The following is a 25897-nucleotide window of genomic DNA, read 5'->3' on the forward strand; positions in this document are numbered from 1 at the left end:
GGTGGAATTTCTGTCACTTGAAATTCAAATGAACATGTTTCAGAAGCCTCTGCTTTAAACTGAACAGTTTCATCTCTGGCAGGTTCAGCAAATACATCAAAGTTGATATTCACACATTCCTCACCTTCTTCCTCACTGCCCTTTACTGTTGCAGCAACAAGTTTCACTGATTTCTGTGAATCATCTCTACATCGTTCAAATTCAAACTCAACCTCAAATTCTGAACTCTGATTGTCATCCAGCATAGAATTACTAACAACATCTAATTCCTGGGACCTTTCGTGAGCATCACCCAGTGATAAAGCAGTTGCAGCTTTTCCAGTTGCCACGTATGAGTTTGTTACTACAAGATAACCCCTACATATTGCTTCTCCAACACTATTCACTAATTTGCAACTGTATATGCCATTGTCCGAAGGACAGACATTGGTTATTTTAAGACTATGATTAGAATTATCTTTTCTAATGTATTTACTGCCATCTACTGTTATATGTAAATCATCTTTGAGCCACATTATTTCTGGAATAGGAATACCTGTCATAGAGCATTCAAATACTGCATCTGTGTTTTCGGGAATCTCAAGATCAGAAATATGGCAAATAAATCTTGGAGGCATTTCAGTGACTTCTAAATCAATGTTCACATCTTCATTTTGTTTTGATGTTATGTCTATAGTTTGCTCATCAGAAACCATCATAGGAAGAACATCTATTGAGATGACCATGTTTTTATTGTCAGGAGTGAATTCAGGAATTGTAATAATTTTTATCAGTTTTTCAAATTCCTTCACTTCATGTTCATCAAGTTCAACTTCCAGAAGAATTTCTTGAGGCGAAGGAGATCTTGACGTTTGTTCTTGCTGCACATCAAACTCTATGACATGTTGATGAGTTACGGATGGTGCCAATGCAACTAACCTTGTACTTTGTGCTAAAACATCCACTTGAGCAATACTTTTGGCTTCTCCTACAATGTTTACAGCATTGCAGACGTACTCTCCTTCATCTTCTCTTTGCATGCTATGAATCACTAATATACACAAATTTCCTTCCCTTTCGAGTCTTATTTTGTGATTTGGCTCTAATAACGATTTTCTTCTATACCACTTAACATCTGGAATTGGGCAACCTATTACTTCAGTTATAAGTGTAAGTGAACCCCCTTCGTGAATCTTTTTTCGAGCAAGGGGTTTAATAAATGCAGGAGGCTTTTCATTTCCTTTGGCTTCCGTTTCCTGTGGTGGAGTTGTAAATACTTCTGATCTTTGCTCTTCAGCTGTTAGACTTGAACATTCAATAGGTGTTGTTTCAATACCCTCATCTACTGGTGATCTAAAATATTCCGGAGGTGTATAAAATCTCTCTAGTAAAGTACAAGAAGGAGATCTATGTAAAGCATTAAGTGAAGGCAATCTTTCTTCCGGAGTGACATAGCCAGGTGATTGAGGTGGAGTATGAAATGACTCTGCAGATACAGCAGATCTGAAATTTTCAGAAGCCAATGGCGGTGTATAAAATCTTTCATTTTCTGCTATTTCATCACTAACTGTACTACTAATTTCAAATGACATTTCAGATTCAGGGGAAAGGGGCCGTGTCCACTCTTCATTTTGATTGTAGTAGTCATAAACAGCAGAAAATGTTACATCTTCAACTTCCATTGAAGTTATTCCAGACTCATCATGCTGAAATGCCTCATTATTTTCCCAATCATGAACTGGTGCCTGCTCCTGCCGTGCAGTAAGGAGGTATTGTGCAATGGAAACATTCTCACTTGCCTCATCCTTCTTAGAACTTGTTTCTAATGAATCTACACTTACATCACAATTGGTTTTTTGAAACACTAAGTTACTTAACTCCACCTCTGCCTTATTTTTTTCTGTTTCTCCTTTCTCACTTTCAACTACTTGCTTAATATTGTCTTCTGAAAGTAAACTATCTTCATGTATTTCTCCTAAAAATACACACCTGTCATTTAATTCTGCTTCTTCATCCATCTTCTGAACTTCGGATAACTTCTGCTTTTTATCAAGACACCGTAAATATTGGCTAATTGAATACATTTCCTCTATTGGTTTTTCTGGCATTTTTTGCCCTATCACACCTGTCTCTCTGGTTATTGTATCAATATATTTATGTGGAAATTCATCAGCATAGGAAGTCAATGATTCTATGGTTATTTTATTATTTTTCTGTCTTAAAGGTGAACTGTTACTTAAAAAATCATTATCAAAAGAACTCAATGAATCTAAAGCAACTTCACTATGCTCTTCCTTTAAAGATGAAACTTTACTTGAAAATCCAGCTGCAGTGGGTGGAACAAAAGCACCACCTTCAGAATTAACATGAATTGGGGGGGTTTCTACACTACATGGAAGAGAAGTATTTCCTTTCTGACATTGCTGTTCAATATCTTCACCCTGGTCCATTTTATTTAGATTATGTATAAAACAGCTAACAGGCGATTGTGTTTCTTCATCAGAAGACTCATTATTCTTCAGATGGTAAATTAAACTATGCACTACAGGTTCTATTATGAGATTAGATGTACTCTGTGCTTCCCCAACTTTATTTTTTGCAATACATTTATACTTTCCTGCATCAGATTCTGAAACACCATTAATATATAATCTAAAAGTTCCTCCACTCCCTTCAAATTGGTACTTGCTCATATCATAAGTTAAAGCTCTGTCATTTTGAATCCATGTAACAAAAGGTTTGGGCTCACCAGAAATTAGACATTCAAACATCACTGTTTCTCCTTCGGTACAAAAAATCTTATCTAACTCTTTTACAATACGTGGAGGTTCACAAATTACATCAAAAGAAAATTTAAATTTATGTTTTGTTGATTGGGAAGAGGATTCTTCAGATGAATCCATGGAAGCAAACTCGTCCACTTGAAATAACTCTCTCCTTTCTTCATCATGCTCTGGTGTTGGAGTTGGAGCAGTTATTTTAATTTCAACAGGAGAAGAAAGGGTAGATAAACTTAATGGACGTGGTTTGGGTGCTGTAATACTCGGTATTTGCAGGGTGGATTTTATTACAGGAACTGGTGGAAAGTAAGACTCAACTTCCTTTTCAACCTGGTGGTCTTGATCATCTTCCAGTGTTTCTGTCACATGTATATTAAATGTTTTCAAAGATTCTTCAAGCAGCCCAGGGTCTGGAAAATGAAAATAAAGTTAAAAATTCAGATTTTCAACTATCATCTTACAACAAATTTAAAAAAAAGATAATTCTAAAACTAAAGTATGATGAATTTTACCTTGTACTGTAAGGACGCAGGATGTTGCTGCAGTACCATGTTGGTTGAATATCACACATGCATAAACGCCTTCATGTTCTTGACTTATGCAGTTCATATTCAATGAGGATTTATTTTCTGTGGAGTAAATATCATAACCCCTGTTCTGTGGAATTGGATGCTCATCCTTGTACCAAGTTACAGTAGGTTGTGGGTGTCCATGAAATTGACATTCAAGGATACAGGTGGCTCCTTGCTTTATTTTAGGAGACGTAATATGGTGAAAAAATACTGGAGGACAATGCTTGTTTCGGTTAATGGAAGGAGTCCCTGCTTTTGAAGATTCGTTCACAGCTTTATATTTATAATGATGGTCTTCTGCTGGAGTCTCTTTTATTAATGAACTGAATAAATCCAAAGTCTGTGTTTTTTCTTTTAAGGACGATGGTCTCACTGTTTGGGTATGTGTCACAGTTGGAGAAAAGCATTCAACTTCCCTTTCATGTTGTTTCTGATCAATTTTAGTTGCATTAATCACTGTTGGCTCTCTGAATGCTGATTGATCAGATATTATTTGGTCACTTTCTAGATTCTCTGTTGAATCTTCTTTGTGAGTACTGGCAAATCTTTCAAGAGTTTTCATATGGTCTTCCTTAAATTCAAGGTTCCAAGGAGAATCTCTTCTAAACATCGGTGATTGTTTTCCCAATGAATTTACATAAACTGAAGTCTCTTTTTCCTCTGATAAAGGCAAAGTCTTCATCGTCCATGTGGAATTCAGAACCTTTGCTTCAGATTGTGATTCTTTTTGTCTGATTTCATCTTCATAAATCGCCTCAGCATCCTTTGCTGCTTTTAAGGACTGAAAGTACATTTTGTTATTTTTATCAAGTTTCTCTGGTAAAACCTTCTTTTGTGCTTGGAACAACATTCCACATTGCTGCATATAATCTGCCTTGTGGTCTTCCGTAGGTTCAGATGGACTTAAAGAGGTTGGCGCGTCATTTCTATCAGGTGAAAATGGGTGGATCGTGCTATTAATCTGTTTTTTATATTGTGGTTCGTTCTGGTTTTGATTGATATTAGAAATGTTAATCACCTCAACAGATGTGTAAAGATTAGATGCTTCAAGGACTTCATCAGATTTTTCTGCAACAAGTTCCCTCATTATACTAACAATACCACCAGCAAATTGATCAGGAGGAGTCTTAGTGCCTTCATTAACCTCTGATATATGTCGAGATTCTCTCATTTCACCCACGGTTTCCTTTAGGTATGAACTGACAGTTGGGGAAGCTTCTTTGTTCTCTGATATAGAAGGTGCCAAACTTAAAATAGGATCTTTAACCTTCCCTTCATTTTGACTGATTTCAGAAACACCAATCACATCAAAAAAAAATTCTGCTAACTTGGATTGATCAGACATTTGGATTTCATGACTATCTTCAGATCTTGTTACTGGATAGTCCGATTCCACATAAATAAAATGTCCATGGCTTCTTTCAGATGTTGGCTCATCTTTTTCATGAACCTTAGACTCCTTTGGAGGTTTATTTATTCCCACTGGAAGTTGTTTTATCACCGGGCTAAAAAAAGCTGATGCTTCTCTTTTCTTTGCTGTCAAAGGAGAATGCCTCACGACATCAACAGAATCTATAATCTCTTTTTCATATTCGCTTTCTTTCTGATTGATTTTGACCACATCAATCATCTCTGATGGAGAATGATCAGGTATTTCATGAACAACTCCTGTTTTCTGGGTTAGTGAATCATTTTGTTTCCCTGTTTGTCTTATAGATGTTTCATTTTTTACCTTTGTAGTTTTATTTGGAATATGTTTTATATCTTCTTGTGTGTTTTTAATTAAAGAACTAGTGAAACTTGATATTTCTTTTTTCTCTGGTAATGTAGAGGGCAATATTGTTTGGGAATCATCTTTAATTTTGCCTTCAGATTGCATCACTTTTTCATTTATGTTAATGACACTCATTGCCTCATTTTCTTTGGATGCCAATTCGGTTTGATCAACAGTTCTGCAATCAGATCCAGGCATCTGTTTTTGAAAGATATTGCCAGGTAAATTGTCAGAACTAATAACATGGTATTTTTTTGCTTCACATTTACCCAAGGTTTTGTTTATTTCTACTGCATTAGCATCCAAAGGTGGGCTAACAGGAACTGAGATGTTTTTTTCTGGTAATAAAGAAGGAATCAACTTTTGTGCACACTCCCCCATTATGTCTTCCTTTTCAGTGAAACTAAATTCATATTTTTCTGTTGCTCTGAAGTGATCAGACATTAAATGACTGCTTCTAGTTTTCCTTGCAAGTGAGTTTTGCACACTTTCAGCCCTCTGATCAGAAAATATGTCAATATTTTTATTGAACTTGTATTTATTTTGAGGTTCTTTTATCTCCACCAGAGTTTGCTTTACTGGTGTTAGAAACTCTTTTTCCTTCAATAAAATGTCTGTACGCTCATCTGTATCTGCAAACTGTTTAACTAACTCAGTTTCTCTGGCTGCTTTCGTTTTTCTGGTTCCACGCATGAAATAATCCAACGTCTCCACAGACACTTTTGATTGGAAATCTCTCTGCACACTAATAAATTTTCCAAATAGTTGGTCTGAGGGTACATGTAGTTCTTCACAAAGTTCAGTCTTTGCTTCTTTTCTTATGTTATATTCTTTCTGTAAACTATGTTTACCAGATTCCTGTGCTTCCAACCAAGATTGATCTTCATGCGACTTTTCCATCTCTTGGGATGAATCACCTTTCAAGATTTTCTCTTTTAATGACTTTATGACTTCTGTTCTGGAAGATTTTTCAGTTCTATTTTCTTCAAGGGCACTTTTTAATTCTGTTTCCAGTGAAGGAAGCCCTAATATCCGTTCCATCTGTTGTTGTTGTTCAAGAGGCCCTTTCCGAAAGTAATCACCTGGAGACTCTGTCTGCTCGTACACAAAATGACATTTACTATCTGCATGGTTCATGCAGTCAAGATCTCCCATACTTCTGCTACGCTCTCTGTCTAAATAAACATGACTATATTTTTGATTGTTTTCAGTTGATGTATCTAGGTCAAATGAAGCTTCAGAGAGTGCAAGAGAAAATCTCTTTTTTCTTTTAGCTTCACGTAAAAGATGCAGTTTAATCTTAATATCTTCATCGATCAAGCTATCTTTGTTGAGAATTGTCCCACGTAATCGAGGTGAATATATTACTGTAGACCTATTAATAGCAGAATCATCATATTTAGTTGCTGTGAATGTACTTTCAATATACATTGTACGCATCAGTCTACTTTTAGAATTTGACTTATTTTGCAAAGTTCCTTGAAACTTAATCTTCTTCTCAAAAGGAGACCCAACATGCCTAAGATCAACTTTAAGTCCTGCCTTCCGATTTTTAACCAAAGTGTCTACGCTTTGGTGAGCCATCACTGATCTTTTCACAAAATTTAGATAGTTTTCATTTTGCTCCTCTTTAAGTGCAACAAGTAAAGATGCAGTTGATTCTGCTGATCCTTCGGAGTTTATCGCAAATATCTTGTAGCTCCCGGAATCCTTCTCTTCTACATTATTGATTTCCAAACTGGAGTTATGAATGTGCATTGTGCTCTCTGTTTTAATAACCTTTCTTGAATCTTTACGAATAGGTCTGTTGTTATGAAACCATGCAACGTTTGGTGCAGGGCTGGCAACCATTTTGCATTTAAAAGCAGTTTGCTCTCCTTCCATTACAGATTTGAATTTCAGCTTTTCTGTAAAAGATGGCCTGAAATGTTCAGGCCAAGAACCTACAGAAGATGTTCTGCTTGCACAACGTTTAGCAGAAACTAGACCCTGATCTAAATAATCTTCAGCATCAGAAAATGCATCACGCAGGTTTTCTCTGTTTTCCAAACATTCTCTCCGATCGTCAAAAAATAACTCTGTAGAAAAAAGAAGAATCAATTGAATGGTTTCTTAGAAATCAGTTAAAATATTAAGAATTAAATGTAATACAAATCTGAAACATGAAACTTTATGCATTAGCATTATTTACAATTACTATAAAAAATTCACTCACCATATTTGTTCGAATAAACGCAAGACCATTTTCTGTTTAAAGATTCTGAGCAGGAAAAATCGCTCGTTCTTTGTTCTTTCTTCAGACTGTTGCAATTTCTTGTCAAAAATCATATTAGAATGTGTATTTTGAAAAAAGCATAAAGTGATCTCATGACAGAATTGAATTTTATTTTAAGTAAAATCTGTCTCTGTAATGAGTTGGGGACATCTAGATTATTACAAATTCTTACCCGACTTGCAAACAGCAAAATAAACGCCTTTCTGCTCCTTTTGGTAGTAAATAAAATTTTCAGCCAATTTAATGAGTATAGATTTGAATTTTAATACAGAGATAAATTCTTTATAATTTTTCATACATTGCATGAGAAGGCGTTTATTCGAACTAATACAGTTGCTAGATTAACAGTGTTATGCAAAAAAAGCCAACATACATGAACATACTACTATCTGCAAGTCAACGCAAGTACGATTCGATTGATGTAAATATAAGAAAATAAATGTATAATATTCCAATCAACTATTTTTTAGCAAAATATTGCCTGCAATGTCTTAACATATAAGATGTAATTCTTATTGTTAAGCTCATCAGAAACTCCGAAGAACAGAACTCTGATGAAACTACAGAACTACAAGAAAAGAAAATATTAACATGTACGAGTTTGGGATTTAGGCACTAAACATTAAATTGACGTCAGCCCATTCAAGCACTTCTCATTGTATCCTTCATATTCTTGTATACCCTCATACACCACATGTTGTATATCAATTTTAATAATAAGCAAATCTGCACTGAAATTCAGTTTGATTATGAGCAATTAACAATGGTAAGAAGTAAAGTTGCCTGTAAAATAAATATTGATGTAAAGGATTTTTATATCACAATGAGAATGACAATTTGATGACAAATCACATTAACACATGCAATTTCATAATGTTTCATAATGTGGAACAAGTTATCGAGATGAGAACAAAGCAGATCGGTCAGAGGATTTTAAATAGTATCTCGCAAATTTATCAAATAACAAAAACATTACCTCTCACTTCCATTTCAATCTGTTGTTCAATTTTGTCTTGAATCTTTCTTTCTGCAGTAAATGAAAACAAATAAAAATGAATATAATTTCAGAAGTGCAACCAACATTGGTTTTTCAACTTGTAAATAAAAGTGCAAAAAATAAAAATGAACTATGAAATATGCAAAACCATACAATCATACATGCAAAATAGTAGAGGTATATCCGTTGATTGCGGCTTTCAAAATGTATCACCAAACAACTGGTTGATTGAGTCACAAAGCTAATTCAGACAAACCAGGATTTTGTAAACAAAAATCTGTTTTGCTTTGTAACAAAACATTAAACATGCCTCACATGCCTAATCCATTTTAATGTAAAAAGGAGTGCAATAATCCACAGCGAAACAAGATGACTTCGCAAAGATTCTTTCCATGACTGTGCTGAGATGCATGATAGAGTCGCATGGGGAAGGATTAAAGCATGCAATTGCCAACCTGTCACACTAAGTAGAGTGTTGCACGCTGTTTCTCCTGCAGAATTAACCGCTTTGCATGTATAAGCACCACTGTGACTCTGGCTGACTTTCTGTAACTTTAAACTGCATAGCAACCCATCATGTTTTATGGAACACATTGAAGATTCTTCAACTATGCGTTGGTTGCACAGCCAAAGTACACAAGGCGATGGTAGACCCTTTACAATGCAAAACAGCAAAACATCTTCTCCATCTTCCACAATGAGTTCTGGAGGCAACTTTTCTAAGAATGCTGGTGCAATCGCTCCAATGTCTATTAATTCATCACTGGGCACCACGTCAGGATAGTAGTCTCGGCTTCTTTGCTTTTCTGTTCTAGTTAGTCGTTTGGTTGAAGTAGGTGGTGGGCTTGATGGTTTCTTTAGAACTTCTGATTTGCTATTAGATGTGATATGAGGCCTTTGTTCAATTTTAGAGATATCTGAACTGCTATCAGTGAGAATTTTAGCACCTGTTTGGGGTTTTGTTTCTTCAGCTATGCAAGAATAAAATTAGGATAAATGTTAAGTGATTTAGCAATTTCAGCAACGTAAATATTTGAAAAATATAAAACAGCTCGAAATAATGTGTTCAATAATTCATGCAGACTAGTGTGATGAAATGTCTAGTGTTAAAGTTTGTATAAATCACTAGCTAACATCTTAAACAAAACATATTACTGTTAATAGGTAAATTCAGGATCTTCTTAAATAGATACTAAATTTATTTTGGGTAAGAAATAATGAAGTGGATGAATCAGGATGCTGTCTTTAAATAAAATTATAAACAACCACCTTCGACTGTAAGTCTGGCAGTAGTCTTCATTTCTCCACCTTGATTTCTTGTAGTACAGCTATACTGTCCCTGATCTTCTATGTGCACATTGAGGATGGTGAGAGACATAACATTTCCATTCCGAGATATCTTCAGTCTTCCTGATTCTTCCAATCTTCTGTTTCTGTGACTCCATATAATCTCTGAGAATGTTTTTTCATTAAAAGAACAGATGAACTGTGCCATCTGACCAGCTTTGACTCTGAGATCACTAAGTTCAAGTAGAATTGCAGGGACTTCATGGCCTGGTTTGGCTGCAGCAATAGTTACTTTTGCTTCACATTTCGCCTCACCATGAGGATTCACAGCTTTGCAGTTATAAACTCCTGCATCCTCTTCATTCATGTTTTGTATAATTATCTCAGACGAAGTTAAAGGTTCAGCTTCTGTTAGAGTTACAATTTTTATTCTTTTAGCTTCCACAACTTCTTGGTCTTCTTTGTACCATGTTATTTCAGGTTTTGGGATTGCTAGAATTTGACATTTTAGAGATGTTGTTTCACCTAATATAACTGTGATGTTTTCCATATCTTGTAGGAACTTTGGTGCAACTTGAGAGCCACTTCTGATTGCTTCAGTCTTGCTAACTTTTTGAGATTCTTCCCAGTTTTCAGAAGAAACTGTCTTGGTAGATGAAGTCACGGAGATACTTTCAAACATCTGAACATTGTACATATGTTCTTGTTGTAAACTGATTTCCTCTGTATAGTTCTTTGTATGCTTTAAGGTCATAGGAAACTCCATATGCATTTCTGATACTTCAAAAGTCTTTGAAGAGTTGGATTCCGCTACAGCTTTTCCAGAAGTTATGCTCTGACTATCTATGCTTTGCACTTTGTAATCTGAGTAAATAAAGACAAAATATTAATCATGATATTAAATCATGACTGACAAATTAAAGAAAGCAATAGCTTATGTTGTCCAACGGGCAACCCAGCATGCTGGCCACATGCTTAAGAAGTGCAATTCACTTGATTGAGGAAAATACCCATGTTCTTTTCCTCAAATAACATCTGCAAATTCTTTGGAAGAAAATGGCATTCATTTGAACAAAATGATGATTTAGTTCTTCTCTTGCAAATATCCAAGATGCAGATGAATTAATGCAAGTCAATGTATCAAGATGAAAGGCTTTCTTACTGATGCATTAAAGTCGTCAAGTTTTATAATAATGAGGTGACATGGTGTGTAATTGAAAACTGATGGAAATAATCAAATGTACTCTTGAAGATACTCTCTTTTGAGAATAATACCTATTTACTGTGAGTGCAGCAATACAAGGTGTTTCTCCAGTATGCATATTGTCCAGCATGTTCTCTACTTTGCAGAAATTGCTAAGCCAATAATTATAATGTGAACATTGTTCTGCGAATTATCAAAATAAAGTACTAGGTCTCTTGGCTCTATCATATATCCATCATGATGCCATTACGCTTTGATTAGGGAAGTATAGTAACTTTCGCATTAAATTTAGCCACTGCCCCATACTGCATTTGCCTATTCAAAATAAACTCCATAAAGATGGACCTCTGGGCAGAGGTTGCATCTTAAGAGGAACCAAATTAGTACATATGTCACTTCGTCGTTGTTCTAATTTCTTCAACCTTTTTGTATCTTGGAGAGGAGAGGAGATCTACTTTAACTTGTTTGATAGGTGTTAATGATAGAGCCAAAATACCAACTTGAAAAAAATTCCGGCTCTGTACACTCAAGTTATTTTATCTGCATTTGAAATGAACTATGAAAATTTCAGTCTCTGATCCAGTTGTCTTTAATAATCTTAAAACTGAAACTAGTGCAAGAGGAGACCTAGTTTTAACTCAAGAAAATTCATACAAAATGATTAAAAAATGTTTTATTGCTGTATATATTTACAGTTATAACATATTAAGTTGTTTTAACAAAAAAAAATCTGCATTTGAAAACGAAGTATAGTCATGTTATAGTGGAATTCCAGTGTGCACAGCAGGTGGCCTCTGTTTACCTTAGAGGTGGATGGAAGAACTGGCCATGAGATGTACTACAGAAGTGGAAGCAATGTGGCTGGGTGAGTTGCTTGATGAAGTCTATAACTGATGAAAAAGCTTCAAGAAATGGTAGGTACTAAAATAAGGTAGAATGGTGTTCAGCAAAACAAGCACAAAATACACATGCTTTCACAAGTGAACACTGTTGCTGGCCCAATTGTGCTGATAAGTAGAAATGAATGCCGCAGGCAATGATAATAAACATTACCAAATTAAGAAAACAACCGCAAGCAGGAAAGTGCTTCAAAGTTCACATCAGCAAAACAGAAATGTAAATATAATGTAAGAAGTAGCAAATATAAGCAAAAATTTTAATTACCTTCCAGTTTTAATTCAGCAGTGCATGACACCTCTCCAGCAGAGTTGGATGCGGCACATGTATATGTTCCTTCATCCTCCGGGTAGGCTTCAGCAATTTCCAATTGGTAAGTGTCTTCAAACTGAACCATCTTGAAGAATCTTGATTGCTTGATCTCCTTGTGTTTACTGTACCAGGTGATCTTGAGATCTATGTTTAGAAAAAAATGTATTTTAATTGGAAACAATGTCACAAACTGAATATAGATCCAAAATTTACTAACAGAAGTGAGACAATTAAGTCAAATAATGCAACAGTATAACACTTAATATTTGAGGTAATGAAGTTGAAATTGAAATAAGGTACTGAATATTCTAAATAATCAGTTAAGTGGAGGAATTGTTTATGTAAAAGAAGTGAGGGGAGAAGGCAACAGGAATCCATTAGTAAAGTACTAAACTAAGAGCAGAAGGAACTCAAAAAAGTGATGCAGGTTGAACACTTATTTTCCGGCACTCTCGGTTCCCAAGCCTTCCTGGATTATCTGTTTTTCTGGACCAACAGAGGTCACGTGATGATGAAATGACAACACACCCCTGGCCCACTAATGACACCACTCCTGTGTTTCTAAAGCACCATCAAGTGCCAAAAACTTAAATAAAACAAATATAAAATGTAAACTGAATGTGAATGAAATGACCCGCTGACCCATCCCCGGCTTCCACCATCTCACCGGCCGTTTAGACCCCTGGTTTCCGACCCCACTCCCGACTCGCAACTTGCATCAGCAACCCCTTCTTCAGCGCACATTCCTGTGACACAGCTGTTGTTGCAGCTCATGTTGGAGCCCCTGGAGACAGCGCTTTTTTCAGGTCATCGCCCCCTCCTCCCCTCCCTTACCACCCCCTCCTCCTCCCACCACTGCGCCTTCTCCTCCTTCTCCCCCGGAGTCGCCAACATACTCCAGCTTGAAAGCGACAGCAAGTGAGAGGGAAGGGTGTCCCATGGTGACCACGCGTGTTCTGTCAGTGGGGGCACACTGAACAAAGTTATCCCCAGGAACAAGAATAAGTGGCTATTATATTACTGTTTGTTTCACTTAGTCATGCTCAATTCAAACACACAAGTAAGTTGTCTACGTAAATCTTGGAAAACACAAACATGAAATTACTATTGTAAAAGAAATGCATAAAATAAATAAATTTAGAAAGACTCAATCTAAAAGTAAGTCTTTTGATCCTCGTAAAATTCAACCAAATTACTGAATCAATATATCACATCTAGTCCAAATTAACAATACAAAATCCTTAATTGACTAAATCTGTACTGATAAATATAATATGCATTCAATTACTTTCCAAAACTTGTTCTCTGGGTAGTTGGTTTGCTGCCTGTCCCGCTGAATTACTCGAAGGTAGACACAAATTGCATCTCTGGAGAGAAGGAATGGGTGACGTTTCAGGTCAAGAACCTTCTTCAGACCCCTCTCCGCTTAGTTACTCCAGCTTTTTGTGTCATCTCTCGTTTCCCTTATCCCTAACCTGTCTGAAGAAGGGTCTCGACCCGAAACGTCACCCGTTCCTTCTCTCCAGAGATGCTGCCTGTCCCGCTGTGTTACTCCAGCTTTTTGTGTCTATCTTCAGTTTTCTTTGTTCGTTCTCTGATCTCCTTGCCTGTTATTTATCTTTTAACTTTATCTTGTTTGGTGAATTGGTAGTATTTTCTTAAGCAATAACGACTTTATTTCTCAGACTGCCGGATTAGAAGGAAAATTGGAAAAGCGATGTGAAAGGTGGGGCAAAGTCTTGCAAGTGGTAAGTGGATATAGGTGAGGGGAGTTTGATTGGCAGATGGGTGGAGTAAGTGACAAAGCAAGAGGTGAAAAGGAGGCAAATAAATGTGTGGCTGAGTTGATGCTGAAGGCAGGGATTCATATTTTTGGATACTGGGATTCCTTCGGGGGCTCAGATGACCTGTACAAGAGGGACGAGTTCCATCTGAACTGGAGGGGAGGTTTTTTTGGGGGGAGGGGTTTAAACCAAAGTGGTAGAGGTGTGGGAACGAGTAGAAAGTAAGCAAATGAAAGGACTGGTGGGAAGGTAGAGGTTATGAGAAGTTAGACTAAAAGGAAGGACAGGCATAGAGAGGTTAAGGAATATGGTGAAACTGATGGACTTATTTCAATGCAAGGAGTATTGTGAGTATAGCAGTTGAACTTAGACCCTGGATCAGTGCTTGGAACTATGATGTTTTGGCCTTTATGGAGACATGGTTGCAAGAGGGATAGGACAGGCAGCTCCACATTTCAGGATATCGATGTTCCAACGTGATAGGGAGGTAAAAGAGGTGAAAGAGTCACCTTTGTCTACAAAGGCAATATGGGTAGAGCTCAAAAATAAGAAAGGTGCAGTCACTCTAATGAGATAGTACTATAGACCTCCATATAGCCAACAGGAGATAGAAGAACAAATATGTAGACAGATTACAGAAAAATGCAAAAGCAACAGGATTGTCCCAGGGGGAGACTTTAACTTCTCCAATGTTAACTGGGTCTCACTTGATCAAAAGGCTAAGAAGTGGCAAGAATTTGGTAGGCATATCCAAGATGGGTTTCTGAAACAGGATGTGGAGAGACCCTACTGGACCTTGTGTTGGGGAAAGACCCAGGTTACTGATGTTTCTGTGGAAGAGTATTCTGGGAACGGAGATCATAACTCCATAAGTTTTAAGATAGTTATAAATAAGGATAAGTCAGAATCTTTTAGGTTACAAAATTAGGGGATTACAGATTACCACATAATTAGGCAGGAGTTGGAGTGAGTAAATTGGGAGCAGTTGTTATTGGGCATCCACTACTGACACGTGGGAGCTGTTTAAAGGCCAACTGATCTGAGTTCAGGACGGCATGATCGAGTAAGGAGGAAGGATAAGGAACAAGGATAAGATGCAATGTAGGGGACTTGGATAACCAAAGAAGTTGCAATTTTGGTCAATTAGAAAAAGAAACGTATACGATTTAGAAAGGTGAAATTAAACAGGGCACTTGTGGAATATAAAGCAAGCAGGAGAAAACTTAAATGGGCAATTAGAAGAGTCAAAAAGGAGCCATGTAATGCTGCTGGCAAGGTGGATTAAAGAAAATTCCAAGGTTTGTATATGTACATTAAAAACATGTGGGTAACCAGGAAGAAAATAGGACCACTCAAGGATAAAGGAGGGAATTTATGTTTGGTGTCAGAGGATCTAGGCAAGATACTAAGTTCTCTGCAACTGTATTCGCCAAGGAGAAGGACATGGAGTTAATTGATATTAGTGTGAAGAATACCAATATGCAAGAGCAGTTTAAGATTAAGAAGTAGGTGCTGTCGGTGCTCTTGAAGCGCACTGAATGGAGAGATATGGGCTGGAAGATGGGATTAGTTTATCTTGGCATCGTGTTCAGCATAAACATTGTGAGCCTGCTCCTGTACTGTACCTTTCTATGTTCTATGCTCCAAATTGACACAAATCTGTAGATTAGATTTACTTCACATGTCAAGGTCATAGTCCGAATGATCCTTGTTTGCAATATGCAGCAATTATTGTGAAACAACAATGGAAAAAGAAGTGACAACAGCTAATGCAAAAGATTTTTCTAGGCAAGATTGGGAGAAGATGATTAGAAGTGGCTAATGCCATAAAAAGTCAAAACACCAGTTGCCTCGAGGTAGATTTCTTAGGCAGATGCCTTAAGTAAATAATGCATTAACTCCTAATGAACCAATCATTGACTAAAAAGTATATTTAAGGCAGATCTTAAAAAGAAAGCTGTATGCTAAGATAACTACAGCCAAGTCATTTTCAAGATCAACTTAAGGATATCATTAGCATTATCCTCTTTTCTCTACAGAAACTCTACTGTCTGCTCAAATGTGGAATTTCCATGGAGTAAAAAAGTAATTCTTGAGTGCTGGTAAACTTAAAGTTATTTCATATCAAAGTCACCTTGTTATTGAAATTAACAACACCGAACTAACAAGATTAATTGGATTAAAATGCAAGGATATTTCAAGACTGGGCTTTGAAGGGACAGTCTTTTGTCAATAGTGGTCATGGGCAAAATTATTTTGTATTATAAAAGGTTGAGGGCAGGGTGGTGGTTGGAGGCAAACCTGAATAAATTGAAAGGAGTCAAGAGTCAAATTTAAGAGTCAAGTTCCTGTGTTAGACAATAGACAATAGACAATAGGTGCAGGAGTAGGCCATTCAGCCCTTCGAGCCAGCACCGCCATTCAATGCGATCATGGCTGATCACTCTCAATCAGTACCCCGTTCCTGCCTTCTCCCCATACCCCCTCACTCCGCTATCCTTAAGAGCTCTATCCAGCTCTCTCTTGAAAGCATCCAACGAACTGGCCTCCACTGCCTTCTGAGGCAGAGAATTCCACACCTTCACCACTCTCTGACTGAAAAAGTTCTTCCTCATCTCCGTTCTAAATGGCCTACCCCTTATTCTTAAACTGTGGCCCCTTGTTCTGGACTCCCCCAAAATTGGGAACATGTTTCCTGCCTCTAATGTGTCCAATCCCCTAATTATCTTATATGTTTCAATAAGATCCCCCCTCATCCTTCTAAATTCCAGTGTATACAAGCCCAATCGCTCCAGCCTTTCAACATACGACAGTCCCGCCATTCCGGGAATTAACCTAGTGAACCTACGCTGCACGCCCTCCATAGCAAGAAGGGTCTCAACGCGAAACATCACCTATTCCTTCTCTCCACAAATGCTGTCTGTCCCGTTGAGTTACTCGAGAATTTTGCGTCTATCTCCTATGTTAGAGCATTGGCATAGAAATGCTGCAGCAATGTCATTTTATTCCATTTATTAGAATCCAACGTCATTTATTTTTCCATCCAATATCTTATTTTATGCCTACTTCACAATAGCGTTACTTGGTTTCAATAAACTTTTGAAAAAAGTTTTCAGTTGCATTGCTTTGTGATACTTTGATTGGTTAAGGATTTAGGGTCCGTCTGAACTAGAGAAAAGACACAAAGTGCTGGAGTTACTCAGTGGGTCATAGATTGATACAGTTTGGAAAAGGGCCCTTCAGCCCAATTCACACACACTGTCCCAGCTACCCTAGTCCCACTAGTCAGGCAGCACCTTTGGAGATGAACATAGATAGGTGTTGTTTCGGGTCGTGAACCTTCTTCAGACTGAGATCTATGTGCTCCCAAGTGGAAATATGAGGGGCTGTTCTTCCAGTTTGCACGTAGGCAGTGGAGGAGGCCAAGGAAAGACAGGTCGATATGGGAATGAGAAGGAGATTTAAAATGGCTAACATCAAGGAAATTCAGCAGGCCCTCGTATACAGAGTGCAAACATTTGGCAAAGCAGTCAACTAACTTACACTTGGTCTCACTGATGCCGTGGAAGTCACAATCAAGAGCAGCAAATGCAAAAATGAAGTTGGAGGAGGATGCATATAAACTTCAGTCACATGTAAGGTCTGTTGAAATCTCTGAATGGGAATTGAGGGAGGAGATGAAGAGACAGGCGCTGCATCACCTGCGGTTGCTGGGGTAAGTGTCAAGGGAGCAGGATGGGTGGGGAAAGGATGAGTGAGCAATAGAGTCACAAAGAAAGTGATCTTTATGGAAAGCAGAAAGGGGTGTAAACAGGAAGATGTGGCTGGCTATGGCATTCCGCTGAAACTGGGAGAAATGTCAGAGAATGTTGTGTTGGATTCTGGTGGGGTTAAAAGTTAAAGGAACTCTATCTCTGTTCTGTCCGGGGAAGTGTTGCTCGAGCAGAACTGTGGGAAATGCAGGAGACATAGTAATGCTGCATCTACAACTACAGGAGACAAAACCATGTTTTCATGAACACCAAATTCTCCAATTTTGGGTAACTCCTGCCCCATCTCACTGACCCAGTTTCTCTCCACCTCCACCCCCATTCAAACACCCCCCACCCTCCCTCTTTCGTCACCTAGTTCCTTTCTCCTCCACCATCTACTCATCTGCCATCCCTCTGTACACTGGGCCTCCCACATTTACCCCCCACCTCCCATTCCCTTATACCTACTATCCTTTCCTCTGTTTAACATTGTACTCCTCATTTTCCTTTCTGTTCAGATTGTACAATTTGCACTCTTTCGGTTTCGTTACTATCTCCACACTTTATCTCCACCTGACTCATCTGCCAATCAACCTCTTCTCAGCTCGATCCACCTATCACTTGCCGGCTCCAGCCCCATCCCCTTCCCCTCACCTCTTTCCACCAGCTATCTCCCATCAATTCCATTGGTCTGAAGAAGGGGCCTGACCCAAAATGTTGTTGATCCATTTCTCTTCACAGATGCTGCTTGACCCACTGTTCCTGGAGCAGTTTTTTTTTTTTGTTCAAGATTCCAGCATCTGTAATCTTGACTCCATGAAATTAAAATGTAGTACCTCAAAAGGCGATAATTGTTTGTTACTACTTGTACACAAACACATTTGCGCTGGGCCTCACTCTCAACAATGGAGGAGGCCCAGGACAGAAAGGTCAGTGTGGGAATGGGAGGGGGAGTTAAAGTGCTGAGCAACCGGGAGATCAGGTAGGTTAAGGCGGACTGAGTGGAGGTGTTCAGCGAAATGATTGCCGAGCCTGTGCTTGGTCTCGCCGATGTATAGAAGTTGACACCTGGAGCAGCGGATACAGTAGAAGTGGTTGGAGGAGGTGTAAGTGAACCTCTGCCTCACCTGAAAAGACTGTCGGGGTCCTTGGATGGAGTCGAGGGGGGAGGTAAAGGGACAGGTGTTGCATCTCCTGCAGTTGCAAGGGAAAATACCTGGGGAGGTAGTGGTTTGGATGGGATGTGACAAGTTGACCAGGGAGTTGACCAGAAGAGAGAATGGTCTCTGCGGAAAGCAGAAAGGGGTGGAGATGGGAAGATGTGGCCAGTAGTGGGATCCCCTTGGAGGTGGCGAAAGTGTTGGAGGATTATATGCTGTATGCGACGGCTGATGGGCTGGAAGGTGAGGACAAGGGGGACCCTGTCCTTATTGCGAATGGGGGGAGGGGGAGCAAAAGTGGAGCTGCGGGATATCATATCATATCATATCATATATATACAGGGCGGAAACAGGCCTTTTCGGCCCACCAAGTCCGCGCCGCCCAGCGATCCCCGCACATTAACACTATCCTACACCCACTAGGGACAATTTTTTACATTTACCCAGTCAATTAACCTACATACCTGTACGTCTTTGGAGTGTATATATAGTGGAGACCCTAGTGATAGCTTCATCTATAATGGAAGAGGGGAACCCCCGTTTCCTAAAGAATTAGGACATCTCTGATGATCTAGTATAGAAAACCTCATCCTGGGCGCAGTTGCGACGTAGACAGAGGAATTGGGAGTAGGGGATAGGGTCTTTGTAAAACTTGTAGAGTAAAAGTGCTGTTTGTTTGGAATTACCTGGCATTAAATGCAATGTAGTCATAAAATCAGAGTCATATAGCATGGAAACTTGAGGCCAACTCATCCATGACAACCTAGATGCCCCTTCTAAGCTACTCCCATATCCCTCTAAACCTTTCCAATCCACGCATCTGTCCAAATGCCTTTTAGTTTGTAATCATTTTGGAGACTGTAATTTGTGGAGCTACAATCATCTTCCAGTTGGAGAAAGGAAGAAAAAAAATCAGCATTTCAACTCTTAATTACTGACCAGTGACCTCTGTCGGTCGATGTCATTATATAGTTTAGTTTATTGTCACATGTACCGAGGTACAGTGAAAAGTGAAAAGCTTTTGTTGCATACTAACCAATCAGCAGAAAGACTATACAAGACTATACATGATTACAATCGAGCCATGATAAAGGATTAATGTAAGTGCAAGATAAAGTCCAGTAAAGTCCAAATAAAGATAGCCCGAGGCTCTCCAATGAGGTAGAAAGTAGCTGAAGACCGCCCTCTAGTTGTTGATATGATGGTTCAGTTGCCTGGTAACAGCTGGGAAGAAACTGTCCCTGGATCTGTATAGATAATGTGTCAGCACAGGTGAAGCTCAGTTGTGTTAGCTAAAATGGTCTGGCACAAATATATGAATTCAGGTTAAATGAAAAAAATCCCTTTGGAAACCAATTTCAGCAAAAGTCACCTCTTTGTGGTTAAGAAGAGAAAAACTAAGAGATGTAAAGCTGAAATTTGTATTTCGAACTTACCTGTTCCAGTAACACGGCACAGAAATTGAGCAGGTTTTCCTTCGGTGGTAGTAGTGTCTTGAATTGGACTTATGATGGTGGGTGGATCAGCAGCTACCTCTGCTTCAGGTGAAGCAACTTCTGGAACTGAAAATAATTAAATAAATTAATTGACTGCTTTCAAATTTTATTCTGGTTATTCCTAAATGACATACAAGTGAATGTGTATGTAGACTAATTTAGGGCAAAGTAGAAGACAAATGTTTCAAAGAGCAGTGAAATTTATTGCGATGATAAAATTATGCAAAACGTAAAGCTACAATTTGTAGAAAATAGGCAAGTTACATTTAGTTATCTGCAAAAATAGATAATGACAGAAAAAAATCAATCAAAATTTTATGCAACCTATTTTCTCTTATTTTGACTTCAAAGCATACTGACAAGTTTATTATTCAACACAGCATGCCAAAGACAAATGTCACCTCGTCTGGTCAGGCAATTATAAAGAATTCCCACATATCATAGTACTAACAAGAAAATACACCAATTATTTCAATTATACCTTCAATATCAAGTGAAGCACCACTAACAGCTACCCCAGCTTCATTTTTTGCTTCACAAGTGTAGGTGCCAGCATCTTCAGGGAATGTTTCAATCAGTAGCAAAGTATACTGGTTCTCATCATGAAGAATCTTGCGTTTAAATCCAGAGGAAAGCTTTTGGCCATCTTTGTACCAAGATACTTCTAATTTTGGTGTACCAACTATTACACCACAAAATCGTGCGGGTTCTCCTGCTTTCACAGCACAAGGTTCCAGTTCCATATTGAAAGATGGTGGATCAGGAGCTACAAACAAGAAAGTTCAAGATTTCAGCATCTTATTTCCACAAATTGGTCATTTTTTTTGGTCTATCTTCATACGTGGACTGTTACACACTTTTCTGAGGTGTATGCCAGAATTAATTCAAATATGTTAAAAACCATATTAAAAATATCAATTTACAAAACTAAATAATTGGGCATTTAAAGAAAAACTGACACAATGTGATGCCTTTATTTATGGAGAGTTAATACTTAATATTCAGCTTAAATTAACCACCTTCATTTTTGTTGCATTTCTTAAACAGTTGTTCAAAACAAATTAAGATTCACTTGAATAAAATGTTGTCTTGGTAGTAGTAGGCCAAAATTCAACTTTGGCAGGTGCACAAAACAGGTTCAGAAAGGGACGGCTTAATATACTATCCACACTCTTTTCCATTTTATTGATGTCAATGGAAAGGAACATTAAGTAAATATTAATAGATTTTGTAGATCACATTTCACCACCCCTCCCTCTGCTATAGATGAATAATGGAAATGAAAATGTTTTAAACCCCTTCCTCAGTTTTTACAAATATAATAATAAGGGCCACCAAAGCCCCATGCTTTCCCTTTGGATGAGCATCAATTCTTATTGTCCCACAGCAACCTTCTTGACATTTAGACCTAATCTCATGAACCTCTTTCCTGTCCCACACATCTTGTGACAATTGTCCATAGATTCTGTCAGAAGATAACAATGAATGCCACTCTGTAAATTTTCCTCAAGATTAACAGCTCACTCAAAGCAAAGTTGTTGTAAACAACTTAACTGGGTAATTGATCATATATCCTTCCTTTGACCAAGACTTCATGTCATAGCTAGCAACATCTTGCCTTTCACTTAAATCTGTTTGCATGACAGTAATTCTAACATCTTCATTTCACCATTGTTGAGATGAAAGTGTAGACCTATAAATATTTTTTGCATTTATATATCCACAAACACAAGTTTCCCATAATGCCTCCGAGCACCCACTTTGTTGCAATCTCCTGTCTTCCCTTTTCTGCCAAAGTAAATTCGACTTCTGATTTATTACCAAAATATCCTTGCTTGTTTCCACCCTTTATAACTACACCGACTGATTCTTAACCCACTATTTACTTCGATTTAACCCCTCTTTTTTTCCCCATATTCTACTTCTCTACTGTCAACCTTTTCCTCCACATAAATTTACTAATCTATAGACAGTGCAATTTCCTCAACATATTATGGCTTCTATATCGACGTGTGCATCATCATCTCACAAACCCTATTCCTTTCCTTCTGACCCTGGTAAAAATGATATCAAGATATATTTGCAATTAAAGTTGTTAAAACTTTTAGCCACTGTTCTTCATCTGTTGAGGTTTCTTCCATTTGTAATTTTCTGTCGTTATTTTTTCTCTCATCCATCATAATTATTTTCAAGGTTAGGATCCTATCTCATTATACACATACTATCTCCTTATTATATACTCCATCTGACAAAGGGTCTTGATCCCGAAACATCACCCATTCCAACTCTCCAGAGATGCTGCCTGTCCCGCTGAGTTACTCCAACATTTTGTGTCTGTCTCCTTATTATTACCAGCTTCAGCCTCTGTTTCTACATCAGTCCATTTACTGGTGAAACCCTCTTGTATCTTCAAATTTTAACTATACCGATGCACTCTTGTCAGCTTCCTATTTTCCACTTTGTAAACTGTAAAATTCTGATGAAACCCTGCTTTCTTCATAACTCCTGGACCCCACTACATTGATCTACATCGGCTCACTTATCTTATAAAGCCCCAATTTAAAATTCCCAGTTTTTAATTTATTTCATTCATAAAAACATGGTAACCTCTTCCAATTTGTCCCATCAACCTCAAAACAACAAATATTCTTTAGCTTCGGTCTCCTGAACACCTTCCACTCAAAGTACATCGCCTAAAGTTCTATTTTCCTCCTGAAGTTCTAAACATTTCCATTCTATAGTGCTGCTTTTAGATTCTCTTTATAAATTACCTGATTGAAAAAAAAAATTGTTCAAGCATATAGATTTGTCTAATTAAAGTTACATTTGTCGAGTTGAAAGTGTTGCATAACAGCAAAAATCTATTGTTATTCGTGTACATACCATTAATATGAAGTGTTACAGTACTTCGATTCCTTCCTGCAACAAAGACATATTCTCCAGAATCAGAAACTCTTGTTTCAGTAATGGTCATTCGATGCACATGTCTTTGAATTATATATCTGTATCTTTCTTCAACTTGGAAATTGATTTCAATTCCATCTTTGAGCCATTGCGCCTCAACATCATCTTCATTGACTTCAAATTCAATTACAGCTCGCTTTTTCTCAATTATCTAAATATGAAGGATCATTTTGTTAAAATTCTGCATGGAAAGTATACAATAAATGGCTGTCTATCAAATACATTATCCGTTTTCTACTTCTTATGGTGTTTGATAACTGTAAAAGTTAGGGATTCTAAGTAAAAATGAAGAAACACATAGTACCTGAATATCCGTGGAAATGGGTTTTGAAATCAAAATGTGTCGTGCTTCCATATACAAATTAGCAGTAGAAATACTTCCACCTGCTACAGCTGCGTACTGGCCAGCATCAGACATTTTTGTATCAGGAATGGTAAGACGATGCACGAATTTTTCATTGTGAATCTTAATTCTGTGAAAAAAAGCAATGAAAGTGAAATTGTAAGTTCAGCGTTTTAAATTTAGCTTTGGACTTAAGGCCAAGATGACTAAAAGTAAAGGCAATGGTGGTGAGGCCAGGGATGTAGAAGAAGCATGATTTAGAGGAACAACTGAAGTTTTGGGGTGGTGCAGCAGATTGGAGGAGATGAATTAAGCAAGAGTGGGAATTTAAGTACATTGTACGTAAGTACATTGTAACAAAATATTGGAAAGCACCAATGTACATCTCTTGCCTCAAGTAAATACAGGTAATATGGACATTGAATTAACAGAGCAGGAGATCAGTGAAATAAATGTTTCCTGGAGGATTGTGGTAACTGATGATAATGAGCCTCTTCATGGTGCCATTGCCAAGGTAACCAAGGCCTTAACTGAACAAAGGATGCTTTAGCACAGCGGTCTCCAAACTATGGCCCACAGGCCACATCCAGCCCGCCACGAGATTTTATCTGGCCCGCAGCAAGCTCTTAGGCGGCGGGGACTGGAGGCAGAAGCTGCTGGCGAAGGTTCACTGGAGAGCGGATCGCCACCGACCCCAAGCTGGGACAAGGTGAGAGATCGCAACGCCCCATCGCAAACAACAAACCCAAGGAAACTTCCCTCCTCGCCGCCGCCACCACCGCAGCTCACCCCAGGGAGAGAGTCGGGGTAGAGGGAGCAGCGGGTGAGAGCGGGAGCGCGGGGAGGGGGAGGGTGTCAGAGGGTCTGGTGAAGGAACGCCGCCACTTGCGGGGGCTGCTCCCTCCCTCTCTCCCACCCCCTGCAAGATCTGCGTCGCTCCTCCAATCTCTTCCCCGGCCCAGTCTCCCTCGAACGCAGTGAAATAAGAACAAACAAAAGTGAAACTTCCCTCCTCGCCGCCGCCGCTCACCCCGGGAATGCGGGGCTTCTGAACAACAACTACACTTGTGTTTGTTCTTATTTCGCTGCGCCAGAGGGAGACGGGGCCGGGAAAAGAGTAGAGCAGCGGCACAGATCTCGTTGGCGCTGGGAGAGAGGGAGAGAAAGAGGGAGGGAGCCGCACCCACAAGTGGCAGTGTTCCTTCCTGACACCCTCCACTTCCCCATGCTCTCGCCTGCTGCTCCCTCTACCCCGACTCTCTCCCCCACCAACTCTCTCTCTAGCCCCCCCTCTCCCCCAGTGCTGGTCACTGTACTTTTTCTGTTTTATAAATAATTGTATACCTACGGTATATATATATTCCAATATTTCAAGCTCTTTTTAAAAATTGAATATTATTTATTTGTTGCCATCTAAACCTAATGTAAACTAACCTAATCTAACCTCACCTAGTTTAACCTTTCCTAAACTAATCTAACGTAACCTAGTCTAAACTTTTTTGAGTTCATTAAATTTATAAAACTTACACTTCTTTTTTTTTTCCTACGGCCCGCAAACATATGCCAAATATATAATGTGGCCCTCATGCTAAAAGGTTTGGAGGTCCCTGCTTTAGCAAACCCTATCCGAAGGCAGCAGTATGTAAAGTTTATGATGATTATGTAGGGAAGGCGACGTCAGAAGCAACTTTCCATGTGGTTTCTTGCTCTGGATTGCCTTAGACATAACCGTAATTTGGTGATGCTGAACTTTATTTCAAAATGTGTATAAAAATGCTACATTTTACACAACAGGCATGTGAGTGAGGTAAAAAAAAGAGGAAAAGAGCCGAGCGCTGACAGTGGGGGTCAAAAAATTGGAAAGTTTACACACAAAATTACTAGTTTCAAGCCTCTTTTGGTGCGTTTCAAAGTAAAAACGGACATTACAAAATAATGTGAATATGTCACTGTATACTAATAACATTTTGAAGTAAATTCGCACATTAATTGATAATCAGCCCAAAAAGGTGGTAATCGACTTTTCTGCTGTGTTTTATATTTTAACCCTGTCTTAATTAATTTAGTTATATAATCTTGCACTTAAATTTAATATTTACACATTACAGTTCCATCACTGGCACTCGTGGTTCCAGAGCTTTGCTGGTTTATCGAGCTGGCCAAGGCAGTCGGCTATGGGGATAGATTTGCTGGCTCCAGCTGGGCTGGAGTTCCAGAGCCCCGGCCGCAGGTTGCAAATTCAACCCAGCGATCGGCCGTGTAAGTCCCGATGAGGTTGGCTGCCTTGCCCAGCCTAGGTGCCACATTTTCGGGGAGACTTT

General features: G+C 38.5%; 1 protein-coding gene across 1 annotated transcript in view; it reads right to left on the reverse strand.

Annotated features, from left to right (window-relative positions):
- ttn.2 (titin, tandem duplicate 2) overlaps nucleotides 1-25897 on the reverse strand; it is a 314983-nt gene that overhangs the window by 246576 nt on the left and 42510 nt on the right. The window contains exons 34-41 of the mRNA XM_078404016.1: nucleotides 23538-23706; nucleotides 23153-23384; nucleotides 20751-21035; nucleotides 20210-20335; nucleotides 12033-12221; nucleotides 9647-10528; nucleotides 8833-9348; nucleotides 8357-8407 (exon numbers count right to left, since the gene is read on the reverse strand). Coding sequence (XP_078260142.1) covers nucleotides 8357-8407; nucleotides 8833-9348; nucleotides 9647-10528; nucleotides 12033-12221; nucleotides 20210-20335; nucleotides 20751-21035; nucleotides 23153-23384; nucleotides 23538-23706 — 2450 coding nt within the window. The remainder of the gene's footprint in view (nucleotides 1-8356; nucleotides 8408-8832; nucleotides 9349-9646; nucleotides 10529-12032; nucleotides 12222-20209; nucleotides 20336-20750; nucleotides 21036-23152; nucleotides 23385-23537; nucleotides 23707-25897) is intronic.

This window comes from Rhinoraja longicauda, chromosome 8 (genome assembly GCF_053455715.1).
Source record: "Rhinoraja longicauda isolate Sanriku21f chromosome 8, sRhiLon1.1, whole genome shotgun sequence".
Taxonomy (NCBI): Eukaryota; Metazoa; Chordata; class Chondrichthyes; order Rajiformes; family Arhynchobatidae; genus Rhinoraja; species Rhinoraja longicauda.